The sequence below is a fragment of the Oreochromis aureus genome, linkage group 3 (assembly GCF_013358895.1).
Source record: "Oreochromis aureus strain Israel breed Guangdong linkage group 3, ZZ_aureus, whole genome shotgun sequence".
NCBI lineage: Eukaryota > Metazoa > Chordata > Actinopteri > Cichliformes > Cichlidae > Oreochromis > Oreochromis aureus.
In genome coordinates this window covers 39,299,096-39,315,325 of record NC_052944.1, presented here as the reverse complement: position 1 = coordinate 39,315,325, position 16,230 = coordinate 39,299,096, and the positions used below count along the sequence as shown (strand labels likewise).

Sequence of the window (16,230 nt, the reverse complement as noted above, 5' to 3'; positions counted from 1 at the left end):
AAAGGTTTGGTTTAAAGTAAGAAACTTTGAATCAATTGATTTATATGGCTAACGTTTAATCAAGAAGGTGATATAACATTGTCACTGTTTAATGCAGTCCATGAGCAATAATGTAGATTAGGCAGAAAACACATTTATTAGCTGGATAACAAGTCTTTAATCTCTGTAGTGTTTTTGCTGTTTCCAAATTCAAATTTAAGAACATATCAAATTCTGAAGAGGAATTTCCCAGGTCGGGAACTTGGACCATCCGAGCAGCACATGAATGCACAACAACAATTAAGACAGCTTGCCATGCTATTTACTGCCAGGCCAATTGTTCTATGGAAACAAACATGAAGAAATGTTAAATGAGTGTTAATACCACACAAATGTAATAACATTTAACATGAAAAAAAGCACTTTAAAAAGCATAAAATAGTACTTTACAACAAGCAGCCTGTTATGTATTTTAAAGCATGTAAATTTTACATTTATTTGGATTAAATATGTTTAACACAAAAGTAATGTAGAAAACCCAACAAGCATGTTAATCTTAAAATTGGTTGAATGCATTTGAAACTCATTGTGTTTGTCAATTTTAAGTTTGACTGAGAAATATAAAAATATGCATCACATTAAATTTCCTACATTGTAAATTTATAAACCACATAATCCAAATATATGTAAAATTAAGATGCGATTAAAATGCATAAGAGGCCAAAAATATTTTTGCACCTACAAGAATCTGTGGAAAACCAAAGACAACATCGGTAAATATTTCTCCTTCTGAGCTTCAGTATATTTTCCTAAAAAGGCATAATTATAGTAACAGAAACATTATCTGATTATGATATAATGTTCTCTTTCTTTCTGTGATCACAAAATAATTAACTGTATGCTGCACTCACTAATGATAAAATTTAATCTGGAATCTTCTGAAAGTGAAACTTCCTTGAGCTCCTATAAAAAAATTAAAAATAATTTAAAGTCAGCATGCATGCTGTCTTTGGACTTCCATACACATCTGCATACAACATACAACAAACCACGTGTAAAACCCACACAGTGTTAGACTACAGCTGATCAAAAATGAGTAGATAAACATTTCAAGTTTTAGAAAAAGGGATGGCTTTTAACATGCACGTGAGATAAAATTTTCAGCATATACAATAAATGGACAGAGACATCAAATGGGATGACCATGGATGGATTTGACTTTGTGTTTCTATATTGTACCCATTGCTGCAGGTTTTCAGAGAGGAATCCTGGAAACATCAGCTGAAGAAGCCAGAATGAAGAAAAAAGAAAATAATTCAGCACAAAAGATAAATGAAAAGAGCTGTAACTGCACAAATATACTGCAACATGTAGGGTGTTTTTGATAGAATTGGAAGACAAGCCGCATACTGCATAAAAGACGCATAAAGCTGAAGTGAAGACAAATGCAGAAGTGCCATGAATCTGGCTACTGGAGGAACTGCAGAAATTAGCGTTAATTTTTAAGCATCCTTTGATGTCACTTGCTTATTTTATGATCTCCAGTTTCAAGATGCTTTTGTCAATTATGGCTCCTAATTACAGTAAAATAGGTGATAAAGCAGCATATTCTTCATGGTGTCGTAACTTTGTGACTGACAAGTTACGTTTGATCCGATCCTCGATCAGGGAATGACAAAAAATGTTAAAGTTGTGGCTTCAAAATAGAACATCACTGTGTCCCCTTCTATCTTTTACATACAGTTTATGAAGAAAGCAGCAGAAAGAAAAACTGAAGAAAGGACGATAATAAATTATTCTGATTTAGCCAGTTTGCTTGCTTTCAGACTTTTCCTAACAAAAATAAAAAATGGTGAAAAAAAACCCAAGTTATTTAAAAATTTTTATGAATATTTACTCTTTGGCTCTCCTAGACTGTGTGATCGTCTCGTATCAGGCATGTTTACTATCAAACATTTAAATTTAGGGAAAAACCGTACAATCCTTGGTGTGGTTTTACCTCATCTAAGACGTGGGTGGAAGTCAGGAAATCTCCCTGTAGGTGATACGACAGAAGTTATATTTCAAAGTTAAATGGAAAAGACAAAAATTCAAGAAAGAATGGAAAAAAATGGAGATAAACGTACCTCTTGACCTGGAATATGGTGAAGTGACGGCTGTTGGAATAACAGTGAAATCAAGACTCATCCTCAGAGACTAAAGCACCCATATCAGAACAACATGCCTCTTTAAAAACTTTGAATATGACAAGAAGGAAAAAGACCAGTAGGTGAAAGTGTCAAGTTGACCTCTGACCTTTTCTCTGCGTATGAGCTCGAAGGCAGCCAGCAGCTCGCCAGCGTTCCTGTCCCCTCTGCGAATCGGGAACCAGGCCAGGCGTGGTGACCGAGTCAGTGAGGGCTGGCACACACAGCGACCCATGAACTCATCAGCTCCCTGAAGAATGAAAACACAACACAGACATATACATACATGTTACATCCAGAAAAACAAACAGATGTTCAAAGACCTCTAAATACCTTTCATGACATTTAAACACTCACGTATGTGTCCTGATCGTAGAGTTCCACTATAATATTGGGAGGGCTGGCCATTGTGACCTCAGAGTCGCCAAAAATCTCCACTTCATAGAAGATGAGCGTCTGGTCCCAGGTGGGATTGAGAGTGTTTCGCACCGTCACCGTCTTCTGGGATTGGTGGAGGAAGGATACGATTGCGTAGGGGTCTGGAGAGAGAAAAACACTGTGAGCCTTTCTAGTTTAAACTTAGTGTCCAGGGAGTACATAAGATTCGAGGTCTGGCCGTTTGGCAGAGTGAGGTCATTTATTTTAACCAAAATTTTTTCAATATTTGGTTACTCAACCTATACGGTTTCCTTTACCTACGACAGATATAATGTTATTGATGTATTAGACTGGATTATTAAAAGGATTTTTTGCATGACAGTTCCATCCATCCATCCATTATCCATCCACTTATCTGGTCCCAAGAGAATACCCATTTTAGAAGGGAAGCCCATAGCGCCCTCTTCCAGCCATTTCCTCCCACTGTGGACCTTCACAGGGAGGATAAGGAGTGCTATCCCCCTTGAGTTGGAACATAACCTCAGGTCCTTTTCCTTTAAAAAGTTACCACCACCACCACTATAATCTGCTAATCCAGACAGGCCTACCCAGAACTTCACCAATGCTGCAGAGGAGTGTCAACCAGGGCAGCCCCTCAGCATCCAGAGCCTTAAAGGAGTCACTGTGAATTGTATCCAACCCACAGGCCCAGTGTAACAGAGTTTTCTTGCTACCTCAGTGACCTCAACCACAGTCATGAGTGAGGACTGAGTCGTCCCCAGACCCTGCATCGTCAACAGAGGTGGTACTAGTGGGGTTTAGGAGATGGGTGAACTATTACATCTAGATTGATGGATACTGAAGAGTTTCAAGAAGCCAGCCCTTAGTGATGCATTAATGAGAAGATTTGTCATTCGCAAATTAGAAAGAATGAAATATAATGCAACTTCTCAGAGAGACCAAACATGTATAAGCAGAGACGGTAGTTTATGTTTTTCACACTGGGTCTCATTTTGGTCACTCCCAAAAAAAAGAAGAAAAAAAAGGAAAGTTAAATGGTTGCAACATCTTCTGGGCGAAGGATTTGGAAGCTGTTTATGAGCTTTTGCCGTCCTAATTTGCAAAGCAGAGAGCAAGGTTATTATTGAAGACGCTGAATGAGTTTTTAAGGGTCCTCACAAGTATAGCAGTACAAACTTATGCACGATTATGTCCAAACTGTCCTGGCGTCCTGCGCAGTGACATCAGCAGCTTGGGAATGCCAAGCTCGAGACAGAGGGCTGGGAACACCGCTCTGGGAAGTTTGTTATTCCAGGTCAAAACCGCTCTCCTCCATGTTAAACACACACACACACACACACACACACACATTGAATTAAACACATGTAGTCTACGTACAGTTACACAGACTGAGTAGTTTGTTGTTTCAGGCCGGGTAAAGAGTCTCTGTGGAGCCGTTAGCATTGGAGTAAACAGAAGTTAAGATGCATTTTCCCACCAGCCCTCAATTAACCCTATATCTAACACACACACACACTTGCACACAGTGTACAGACACACCACCCATGGTGACCCATTCAATTACCGTCCATTTCCAACATCCCATTAGCTCATAAAAACAGCAATACAAACAGCCCCGGGGGGTTATGTAAGTCTGTGCTTGTGTGTTTTTAGTGAGAGTGTGTGTGTGTATGTTTGTGTAGAGGGGAAGCAGCAGTAGTCAGGACCCCAGTGGGAGCCACAGAGGGACATAAGCATACGAAGACTGGGAAAAGAGAAAGAGGAGAGGAGGGACGATGGAAAGAAAGAGAAAAGGAGGGAGGAGAGGACAGGAGGAAAAGAGCACTGTCTCTAAATGTGGAGATTTTGATCTAAGATTAGATACGGTTTAAAGGAAGGATGATGAAAAAAAATTCAAGAGGGGGGAATCAGTGAAATCAAGCCATACAAACATTCTTCATGACTTTATTTCTGCTCTTTGAGGGAACATAGAGCTTTACGAAAGACACTCTGTCAGAATAAAATACTAAAGAGCTTCGCGGCAGTTAAACCTGCAATGTTTAACTTTTGTGTCCATCTTCTGCATACAGTATGCCCACGAATGACCGCAAAAAATAACAAAGTACAGCCAGCTCGATAGAAATAGTGGTGAGCACAGTGCATAGCACTTTCTATAAAGTACCTGGGTGTTTTAGAAGTTAGTGAGGGTGATCTCTGCCTGTACAGCCTATTGGGCTATCAAGAATCTAATCTAACAAGTTTTTAACGATAAAGTCATCAAATATTGTCTCTACAGGGGAAAGAGTTATCTCATTTTAACATGAGAGTCAACAGGAATGGGCTCACGTTTGAATACAGCTTCAAGTGGTCATTTGAGGAACTGCAGTTTATGGTTTGTTTTTTTAACCTTAAGAAACTAAACTATTAAGAGAAAATCGTTTCACTTCTTTGTGGCTTTTTTGAGCACAAAGCTTAAATCAAAGCAGGAAGTAAACAAAACATGTAAAGACAAGAAACACTTCATCAGCTGATTGCTCTACTAGTTGCTTCGTCAGCAAGCAGTTTCTTGCCCGGATGTGTGGTAAAATCGTTGCTTCAGACAGGTTGAAAGAAGCAAACAAACAGAGGCAGACGGCAAAGGGGAAACGGGGAACTATAAAGAGAAGCTTAAAAAGACAGATGTGCAGGAAAAGCAGAAAGAAACACAGACAAAAGATGAAAGGCAATCAGAGAAAAAGACAACAGACAGAAGGAAAAAAAGAAAACAAGAAAGACCTCAGCGTCTTTAATCATGGACGCCCAGACGCCATGTTACACCAGATTAACGCACAAGTGAAGCCCATCCATCAACTCTACTCATCCATTACACCATGTGTGTGTGTGTGTGTGTGTGTGTGTGTGTGTGTGTGTGCGCGCTAAGGAGACCGAGTGAAGGAGAGTGATAGCGATTCATCATGTCAGTCTGTGGCCAGGATGCTCTCTGAGCTTCTTTCTCTCTAACCCTGTCTTTAACCAACCTCCCATCTATCATCGCTCTCCCCCTCCATCTGTCTGTCCATCCGTCTGTTCTCTGAGAGCTCTGTTTTTACATGTGAGTCTGCAGTGGGTTTCTGATTAACACAGGCTCGCAGCAGTCGCAGTTACCGTGACCTCTCCGAATGGAAGGAAAACATGTTGTTTTGTGCGAGTGCTTTGCTCCCTCTGCCACAACTTTGTGCTTCATATCAAAGATTCTTTTTCTTTATGTCCTAGTGAGGTTCGGTGCATTTAAAGACTTTATTTATTTATTTGAAAAGTCAAAGGATTGTTAGCAATGACAAAGCATGAAAAGACACTCATCAATAGTGATGTTTTAACTCATGAACATGTTTTTGGCCACATGGGGGCAGCAGAGATATGTTAAATGTAAGTTTAGTATTGGCTCTCTTTGCTCTTAGTATTGTCTGCTATTAGCTGTTCAGCAGGTAATAGATGGTTTGTGTGACTCCTTAAGCAATTTTTTTGTTTTTATAGTTAAAGTTATGAAGTAGCGAGTCAGTGGAAACAATCCACCTTCCCTGAGCAATGAGCCTGTCATGGTCTTGGAGACAATTTTGGGTTTTTTTTTCTTTAGTTGTGCTTTTTGTAACTATCCTTGTGTTTTGATCTTTTGATCCTATTCACAGATGGAGATTCATTGTTCCAGGTTTCGCTTCATATTGTCGTTATATTTGCAGTCGCAGGCCTCCTCAGTTTTTGCTCTTGTGTTGTTTATGGTGAAGTCTGTTTTGTCTCTCTTTTTGTTCTCTTTTCTGTCTTTGTGCAGAGATCTCAAAGGACTCCGATAATCACCACAACCCTAATTTCTTCCTGCAGGGATGCACGGTAATCCATCTTATGTAATAAACAGGGAATATACGGTAATGACACAGAGTTGGTGTTTGGATTGGAATAAAGGGGGAAAACAACATGCGAGATTAAAGATGTTTAACAAAGTAAAGTAATCACAACTGCTGCAAAAAATGGTTTGGGGTAAACTTTGGCTGCCAGATGATGCAACAGTTACAACTTTGTCTTCAGTACCTGAGAAGCTGTCTTTGTCCATGGGCAGCAGGTCTCTGGCTTGATACAGATAGCAGCGTAGATGGTATCGAGTGCCACCTGCATATATACAAATGCACACACAGACACAGATATATACACCCATCGTTATACAGACAAAAACAGGGAAGGAAAAGAAAGGGAGGAAAAAGGAAGCTGCCTTACGCTCAAAGAAACAGGAAATGGTAGGCCTGTTGACTCCAAACGTGGTCGTTACTGACTTGTCTTCATTCTTGTCCTCTATACTGCTCTGTGGAGGAAGAGGGAGGAGAGGAGCAAGATGAAGACCTCATTCAGATTCAAAAATAAAAATAAACAGTACCAGAAACAAAACCTTTTACAAGCACAACACAGCATTTTCTTTCTATGTGGCCTTCAAAATAAAAGACTGTGTTACTTTTACTGTACAAATAATGATAGGGCAAATCACTTTTTTATTTTATTTTATCTGTACCATTTTTGATGATTTTGTCCACTTAAAGAAACGACTGTGGTTACAGCAGCCCATCTTCAAGTATGTCGCCAAATACCAGTGCTAAAGCACAAGGCAGGCCAATTAAGGAAAAAATTACTCAGAATTTGAGCTTTGACCCCTGGATCTCCAGTCCTGTGCAAGTATTTACCTTTTTTTGGCTGTTTCTGACCCTGTTCAGTTCTCCTTCTGTATTGGGGCTTCAGGTCTGGGTGATGGCCACTTTGTTTTTTTCTTTCTAGCTCACTTCAGGTCTCAGCCTGCGCCTCATCAGTCTGTTTCTACTGTTCTTCATTTGGTCTGTGTGACGTTGTCTTTGTTTCTTAAAAATGGCACTTGTGTGGTTCACCTTAAAGAGTTTAACCAATCAGCACTGACCCTCTACCCAAATGTTTTCAGGAGAACCCAGTCCAGGGTGGACACTTAATTTTTCCTGTGAGAAAAACCCTGAAAGAAGTCCTACAGGTCCCGGTGAGACCATCCAAAAAACACCTGATAGTTCCTGTGGTGGAAAACAGCACGCGCCTGCAGGCAGCCATCAAAAACTCAGGGTGGGACTTTTCAGAGGAGGATTAGCAGTTTTGAACATGTCAAATCAAAACATCTGGGTTATATATTGTTTAGGTGTCTGCATAATTTGGGGCACTTCCTCACCAGAGAACACTCAAGGGCAAAGATGGCTGCCGGTCCTGTCTTCTCCAGCGGCTCCATGCGGCGCCTCCACCTGCGTCTCCTGAAGCTGTCCGTCTTCCTGGGCTTCAGGTGGAACCTCCAGCCAAAGAGAGAAGCGTACTCCCAGCCCTCCCTCTCTGCCTCGTCCGGACGCTGCTGTGAACACAAACATAAACTTAAATCAGCTTTTCATTTGCCTCAAAAACAAAAACATGAGGGCAGAAGAGACGCTCAAAGCAAACGTTCCTTTGTTTATTTGTGGAACTTGGCCACCATCTAGTGGTTACTATGGGGAACTTCAGCTGTTCAGGACTTAATTTTGTAATTTCATTTTTATTTTAAAATTCAATTTAGGAAAAACTACTAATCCCCATTTTTGGCTAACATCATTTTTTCACTTGTCTTCATCAGCTCTTTTCTTTATATATCAAATCAGGCCAGCAAATCCTTACTGACTTGATATTTTGGTCAAAGATATGTTGTATGGAATAAAATAAGCCATCAAACTGATGGAAACTTTAAAACTTTAATGTTCCTCGGACTATGATTATGTCCGCCTTCTTCACATCGCCGGATTACTTAGGGTGGGCAGAAATGATGGAAATGGGGATACACGGATCCGTGACCTATAAAGAATGTATCATAATCCCAGAGTGAGAAAAGTCCCCAAAGAACATAATTTCTTCTTAATTTCTTCCTAGAAATTAATTTAAGAAAAAAAAACACTTGAGGGATTTACAATATGCAGCATGAACAAATAGGATTAAGAATTCCAGAGACAATATGTATTATTTATGGGATTATTTGATTTGATTCATGCAACACCTCAGAATTTGCTGGCAATGCTTCATAATATGACCCACGGCTTCCTGAAAACACCTGAAGTTATGCAAATACACACATTGAAACTCCATTTATCATGCCCTTAGTCGTGGCCCTTGTTATAAAGTGTTACTGCTTTGTTCATTGCAGACTTATTTCTCCTGCTTTTGGCTTTGTTGAAGCGCCGATATTTAATATGTCTGAAAAAACATCGAATAAAGTATATTTTGTTCAAATTCATGTCAAATTCATTTCTTTCTCTTCTGCTACCTTTCTCAGAGCGTCCATCTTCTGCTGGTCTCGTCGCCTCATCCGTATCCATCGTCTCCGTCGGTTGGTGTGGTACATCTTCTCTGCCGGCACCCACGACTTGGGACGACGGTCTGGGGGAATGGTGATGCCGTACTCCCAACCTGAAAACACAGAAAAGGACTTATTAGTTTTAATTTACTCTCTTTTGTTGAACATGGTGTTATTGTGTGCCTGTGTGTACCTTGATCATCCACAGCCCTGTTGAGATCCTCACTCCACTCCACCTCCTCCCATACCCAACCCGGAGGACACTCAATCTCGTCCTTTGGCACCGCCTTCTCCCCATTCTGACAAAGACACACTTGTTTAGATTTACTGCGATGACTGAAGCCAAAATGTGTTAGAGAAACACTCATACATACCACATCCGTGTATCCTTCTGGCATGCCGATCCACTGGCCACCTGGTAACCTCATCTGGTTTTCAAACACTTCTTCTGTGAAGGTCATGTGACCGGCATCCACATCAAACAGCAGTCTGAAGTATTAACACCACAAAGCAACAGATACATACACATTAATTTACAAATGACCTTCATTTGTAAACATTTTCATTTACCACAAATTGTCTCACTGTTAAACAACTACAGTTGTGGTGAGAAGCTTACATTCACTCATCACAGGCATGAATGTTGTGGCAATTTTGGACTTCTAATTTTGGATTTCTCTAATCTACACATGGTCAAAAGTATATACAAAGGCTCAAATACACACATTTACCTCCCACACACTCTAATATTTAGTTAAATGTTCATGAACACAACCAGATGTTTTTGTTAGCCGTCAACAAGCTTCTGGCACAATTCTGGTTGAATATTTGAATAGTTTTCTTAGCAGAAACTGTAGAGTTCATTTAAACTGGTTGCTTTCCTGACATGGACCCAAGCTTACTCCAAAAATATTCAGTAGGGTTGAGGTCAGGCAATTCCAGAAGCTTAACATGAGATTGCTTCCATTCCAGACAGAGCTTTGATGCATGTTTGGGATCACTGGCTTGTTGGAACACCCAACTGTGTTCACGTTTCAACCATCTAACTGTTGATTTAAGGTGAAGTTGAAGAATTTGGAGGTAGTCCTCTCCCTTTATTATTCCACCCACTTTGTGCAATGTACCAGTACCACTGGAAGCAAAACAGCCACAGAGCACGATGCCACCACCACCACCATGCTTGACAACTGATGCAATGTTCTAGTCCTCCAATATCCCTCTTATCATTGTGGCCAAATAGCTCAATTTTGATCTCGTCTCATCATAAAACCTTTCTCCTTAAGGTATTTAGCTTGTCCATGTGGGCAGCTGCAAATTTCAGGTTAAGCTTGAAAGTGTTGATTTTAGGGCAAGGGCTTCTTTCTGCATCTGCAGCCTCTCAGTCCATTATGATGTAAAGTTCACTTCACAGTGATGCTGGTGTTTCAGAAGTTTTCAGTTCATGGCAGGCTTGAGCCTTGGTAGTTTCTGGGTTGTTCCCAAACATCCTAACAAATTTCCTTTCATCTGATTGTGACAGTTAGGGTCTTCTTCCAGACCTTAGCAAAGTAGCATGATACATCTGATTAACTTGTGTTGAATTGTTTGAAATGACAATCTTTGAATCTGTAGCTGTTAAGAAATGGAAACAGACTTTCCAAACTTGTGGAAATCTAGAGTTCTCTTTATTTGATCTGAGTTGCTTGTACTTTCTTATTGTTTCAAGTATCAATCAGTCCAGTAAGTGCTGTCCAACAAATCCTTTCTATTCTGACAAGAGAAACTACCAGCTGTCACTCAATCACTAACTGTGATTTAATAGACCTTGAAGTTGTCAGGTTAAGACCTTCAGCCAGAACCTTTAGCACAACTTAATAAAGGATTTAGGCAACTGTATGTATATTTGAGTCAGAATGTATACTTTTGACCCTGCTTCAATTCAAGGTAATTATATAAATTTCACAAGAGAGCCTCTGAAAATTTTGGAAAGAATCACATCGAGATATTTGCCGTAGCTTTCCTTTCACACATGTAGCATACACCAGGAAATAGTCTGTTTATATCTAGTAATGTCTAGAAAAGTTCAGGGCTGCACCTGTGAAAATAATCAAATCCACAGACTAAATCCATAAGTGTTTTAAAAAATATATATATACTGTGTAATTTCTAAACAAATGGAGGTAAAGAAAGAAAATTAAAGGGAACATTTTTTTTAAACTTACAACTGATTTGCAAAAAAAAAAAAAAAAAAAAAAAACACATTAATGAAAAGTCACAAAGAGAGTCCAAAAAGCACAACAATAGTACAAAAGATTGCTTTCCTCAAATGTATAAGTGTCTCCATCTTAATGTATAAAACCGACTGATGGTTCCCAGCCTGTCCATTTGTTTATATCTGGAGCAAATATGTTAATCTTAGTGGATAAATTAAGCCTAAAAATGTGCCTCTAAAAATCAGTTAAAGCCTCAAAATTCCCATGTTCTTTCCAACAGCTTCAACACACACCAAAGCCTGGAGTTTTAAACTGTTAATCACAGAATAATGAGAGTGCGAAAGGTTAAAGGCACAGACTCACGTCCTCTCGGGGCTGATGTACCAGTCTCCAGCCCAGGACCAGCCGGGCGAGGGTTTGAAACTCTCTTTGGGCAGTTTAACTCTCCCGGTGATGTCGCTATACTTGGGGTAGGTTAGACCTGTAGTTCCCCAGCTGCCCACCAGGGCGAGCCGTGTCTGGTTCTCATACTACAGACAGAGAGAAGGAGGCAGGCTGGGATCATTGCTGATATTTAAAGACTTCTTTATGAGACTTCATCCTAGTTCTGTCGACTTCTTACCGCCTCAGCAAAGACAGACAGTTTTCCTTCAGCGTATTCATTGAAGTGTTTGACATCAGCAGCCAATCCAAACCAAACTTTAACCCTCAACTGACCGGGAAGTTTGGCTTCTCCCCCGCTGCCCTGTGGACACTGCACAGCAAACACATACAACCGGTTGGTCACACGTTGTGTCATGATGCTGATTAAAGTAAGTGGTGTAATGTCCTCTGATGTTAATCGACTGTGAGTGTGCACCTTAAGAAAGACAGTCTGCAGCTGACCGCAGTGTTTCCCACAGTGCTGCTGGGAGAAGATGACGGTGTGTGCTGGGATGCGGTGATACGCTACCCTGCGGTCACCCTGCAACATCCATATCACGATATCTGGAAGGCTGTTCTGGGGCTGGAAGATTGACATAAAGGAAGAGAGAGAAAGAGAAATTAGTGGTAACTGGTTTTCTTATTAAAGGATCATTTAAATGAATAATAATTCATGGAGAATGTGTCTATGTCTCCATCTCTAGGCCAGATAAACCTCCAGAGAGGAAATGGTTGGTCAGCTTGTGTTTTTCAATCAATCTTTTGTTTTTGAAATCAAAGCTCATCACCTTGAATAACATTAAAATAAAATAATACTTGGATTGATTATAGGAAGACCAAGAAAAGGAGAAATCTTATATGACATGTTTGCTCAAAATGACTCAAATTATGAACTTTTTGGAGCTCTAGAAGTCTCCTGTGCTCACTTTCACCCATCAGACATATCAAGAGCTTCTAACTCAAACTGTAGAAGTTCATTTAAACGCACCTCTTCAGCCATGGTCCTCAGCCTGTTGGCCCAGTCCTCAGCCTGCTCCAGCATTGTGGAGAGCTCCGTCTCTGGACCATGTTTGAGAGCCAGTGCTGCGGCGGCGATCTGCTGCAGGTGGAGGGTACGAACGTGCCTCAGCGAGCGATCCAGAGGCGTTGCACACTGCCACTGATCGAGAGAGGGCAGCTCCTCACTGGGAGAAGAGAGCGAAAAAGACGGGAAGCAAACATGGCAGGAAATGAAGAGAAGTTCACCAGTGAGAAGTCACAGGACTAATGATGTGTGCAGCACATGCTGGATGATAAAATATCCTTTTTTTAAACAAAACAAAAAGTTTATTGTCACTAAAATCAATAGGAATAGTTCATGTATTTTTGATGCTCCAGAGATGATTGCTGCATGGCCAGATATTATGAATCACGGCTGATGTGTCTACATGAACTCACTTAAACTGAGTCAGCTGCCTGGATAGAGATCATTTTAATTACTCTATAATTTAACCAGCAAAAGGAATTTAACTTTTTTTTCCAGCAAAGTCGTAATGACAAATTAACAAATAAAAAAACTTCCCTGGATTTCCCTCCCTGCAATGAAGCACATGTGAAACACTCGGGAATAAGTGGATCACAATAACTTTAAACAACACTGAGTTTACCTGCAGTCACTGATAAGCTGATCCAACAGCTCCACCACTCTGAGCTCCACCTCCTCCAGATCGCCACCAGCCTTTACTGCCAGCTGCACCCTCTGCAGGTTCGCCTCCTGGACAGACAAACCCGTTCACTCAGTTAAAGCTCAGCATACAAATTTAACAACCGACCCCTGGGAGCTTTGAGTTAATTTACTAAAACAGATTTTTTTTAAATTTCATTTTAGATAAAAATAACATAAAATAACTATTATTTTCATGTTTAAATATTTGCATAAAAAATAAAGTATTTAAATCTTCAACTCGATTTAGTTGTAACAAGTACAGATGAAGACACATTCGGGCACACACCAGCCTGTCTGTGACAGCCAGCAACATGTTGAGAGCCTCGATCCTTGGCTTGATGTCCTCCCACTCCGAAGAGAGAACAACCACCGGCTTAACATTTCCCCATGGGAGGTAGTAGTAGTGGCAACCTGAAAAATATGCACACACACACATTTACATAGGCAATAAGAACAGAGACAGTCCTGTAAAAACAATTAAATCCCAGTTTTTAAATCACAATCTGCATGAATTAATCTGCGTTGTAAAAATTCACATTTTTAATCATCTGAACTGCAGATCCGTCGAAATTTGATACTGATCATTGCTTATGTTAGTACATAAAGTTATATTTTGAATGTTATCCTTCTGAATGTCACACCGGTTCCAGCCTGACCTTTGACCGCTGACTCACCATCAAACACTGCCCTGCTAAACTGAGTAGTGGAGGCCAGAGGAAGGCAGGTGTAGTCGAACTTGTTGCCGTAGTTGCCGATGCTGACTTCAAACTGGATGGCGTCGTCGACGTCCTGGAGGAGTGTGGCCGAGTAAAACGCAACGAAGAGCGAGAACTTCCTCTTCCTGAGAAACTTCTGCATGATGGCAAGGGGGGGGGTGAAAAGAGGGATCAGTGTATCTGTCTATTTATCCACCTATCTTTCTATCTGGAATCAGGTCCTAATCTCTCACCTCCACCACCAAAAGATCATCTGAGGGTATGTCTTCAGTTTTTTGCTCCGGCTTGTCCACCAGTTTCGTGGTAAGTTCCAGTAAAACCCGGCCTCGGTATGCCACGCCCTCCCCCTGATGGACAGAAAAAAGGGACAGACGCTGGCACTGTCAAAGTTTGTCATTACAAACCCCGTCTGTGTAGATAACCATAGATAACCTTTAAACAAATACACCTCCACAGCCTGCATATACTGTAAAGCATGGGCACAGCCACTGTGACATCATTCCTAATGAAGCCTTGAGCTGAATGTTCTGATCCAAGCCCATCTTGATATTTTAAAACCAAGGGACACTGTGTGCTCATCTGATACAGACTGGGCCTGCCCAAAAGCATACCCTGTCTAATTCTCTTTTTTGTGCTCCAAATGGGTCCATAGTTTACAAAATGAACATGATATTGAATTCAAAAGGACTTGAAACTAGCCACGGAGATCATGAACTCATTAACAAAGATAAATAGGTTACTTTTCCCAAGTTAAGAGCCTCATGGGGGTCATTGAAGGCGGTGAACTCTCTGGGGCTGCCGTATAGGTTTACAAAACACGGACCAAACGTTGGCAGGAAACCAAGACTGTCATCCACTGTGGGGACAAAAAAAGGACATAATGTTTTATTATGGAGGGGTAAGATGCAGAACTATGATTAGAATCAAGAAGGTATGATTAAATACAATTAAAGTGATTAGATATTTTCTAGATTTCTCCAAAATTTAGCCATGATTTGAGATTTGAGTTTAGAGAAGAGAACATCACAACAGTGAAGTGAGACAGTGCAAATGACTGCCCAACTCTTGCACACAAAAGCGTTACAGTACAGAGAGGATGGTGGACGTACTGCCAGAGTGGACGCTCCGTGGAGTCAAGTCATCTGAATGCGTAGAGAGGAAGGATGGTTCAGAATCACAGAAAAAGAGGAAACAGATGTCTGAACGCCACTCAAACTCAAAGCCCAAACACGACATGCAAACACTTCAGCTTAGCTTGTTTGAAGTAGGTGACTTTAAACAAGGTGGGCAACCGAGTAATGGCAGAAAAAGGTACGTAATATAAAATACTTTTAGAAAAATTTTAGAAAGTCTATGAAAGATTAAATATTTTTGTCCCTGATTATTGTTATTTTTACCACATAAAAATTTTGATAAGTTAGACCCTTGCTGCCAGAAGCGGCATCAACACTATGTGTGAGTCAGATTTGGAGGGAAATCTGGTTGATGGCCTTACAACATGAAACAGGAAATCACTCACAGTTATTGGCAACAGAAGATAATGAAAGGAGGAAAAAAGCTGATGAAAAACATGAAGGTGAGTGAACCACTTTTAACCATGGGTGGTTATTAAAGATGTACACAGCCACCATGTATCGTTAAGTCCTCTTTTGAAGCCTAAAGTTAAACATTTTTGCTCTTGCCAACTTGTTTTTTTCAAACCAGGTGTCAGGAGGGATGTAGTGGATGAAAAAAGGTCTTTTTTGCAGCACCACAAAATACAACATAGATTTTTCTTGAGTACTGCAATACTTCTGGGACAGTGACACAGCTTAGTGCACTGATAAAATAGAATAAAATAGAATAGAACATAATAGCCCTTTATTGTCAATGTACATGTACAATGAAATTGTGGGTGCTCCACACTAAATAATAAATATAAATGGTAGACAGCAGGAATAAAAAGCAAACATGAGAAATATGTACGGGGATATATACAAGACAAGAGAAATGTATATAAAACACTTTAGAGAACATGTTGCAAAGTGCTTCGAAGTAGTGCAAAAATACTTGATATGAGTATATAGTCCGTATGAGAGTGGCCTGAGTGATGAAGGTTACTCAGACCATGGCTCAGAGAAGCATACAGTCCCAGCAGGACAAGTTCTCTATCTCTGCTCTGTACGCTGTCTCATCTCCTTCAGAGAGGAGCCCAACCAACAGTGGTGTAATCATCATACTTGACGATGATGCTGGTTGGGTGGGTTGGTGTACAGTCACATGTGTACAAGGCGTATAGTAGAGGGCTGAGAATGCAGCCCTGGGG

The 16,230-nt window shown here is 40.5% G+C and overlaps 1 protein-coding gene across 1 annotated transcript in view; it reads right to left on the bottom strand.

Moving 5' to 3' along the window:
• Positions 1–16,230, bottom strand: part of dysf (dysferlin, limb girdle muscular dystrophy 2B (autosomal recessive)) — a 104,263-nt gene that overhangs the window by 58,314 nt on the left and 29,719 nt on the right. Inside the window, exons 17-36 of the mRNA XM_039610216.1 lie at positions 14,666–14,781; positions 14,159–14,272; positions 13,884–14,061; positions 13,496–13,620; positions 13,151–13,257; positions 12,493–12,688; positions 11,941–12,087; positions 11,704–11,835; positions 11,445–11,611; positions 9,264–9,378; positions 9,083–9,188; positions 8,860–9,002; positions 7,750–7,923; positions 6,789–6,873; positions 6,606–6,683; positions 2,523–2,704; positions 2,275–2,415; positions 2,106–2,135; positions 1,979–2,014; positions 1,219–1,260 (exon numbers count right to left, since the gene is read on the bottom strand). Coding sequence (XP_039466150.1) covers positions 1,219–1,260; positions 1,979–2,014; positions 2,106–2,135; positions 2,275–2,415; positions 2,523–2,704; positions 6,606–6,683; positions 6,789–6,873; positions 7,750–7,923; positions 8,860–9,002; positions 9,083–9,188; positions 9,264–9,378; positions 11,445–11,611; positions 11,704–11,835; positions 11,941–12,087; positions 12,493–12,688; positions 13,151–13,257; positions 13,496–13,620; positions 13,884–14,061; positions 14,159–14,272; positions 14,666–14,781 — 2,414 coding nt within the window. The remainder of the gene's footprint in view (positions 1–1,218; positions 1,261–1,978; positions 2,015–2,105; positions 2,136–2,274; positions 2,416–2,522; positions 2,705–6,605; positions 6,684–6,788; positions 6,874–7,749; positions 7,924–8,859; positions 9,003–9,082; positions 9,189–9,263; positions 9,379–11,444; positions 11,612–11,703; positions 11,836–11,940; positions 12,088–12,492; positions 12,689–13,150; positions 13,258–13,495; positions 13,621–13,883; positions 14,062–14,158; positions 14,273–14,665; positions 14,782–16,230) is intronic.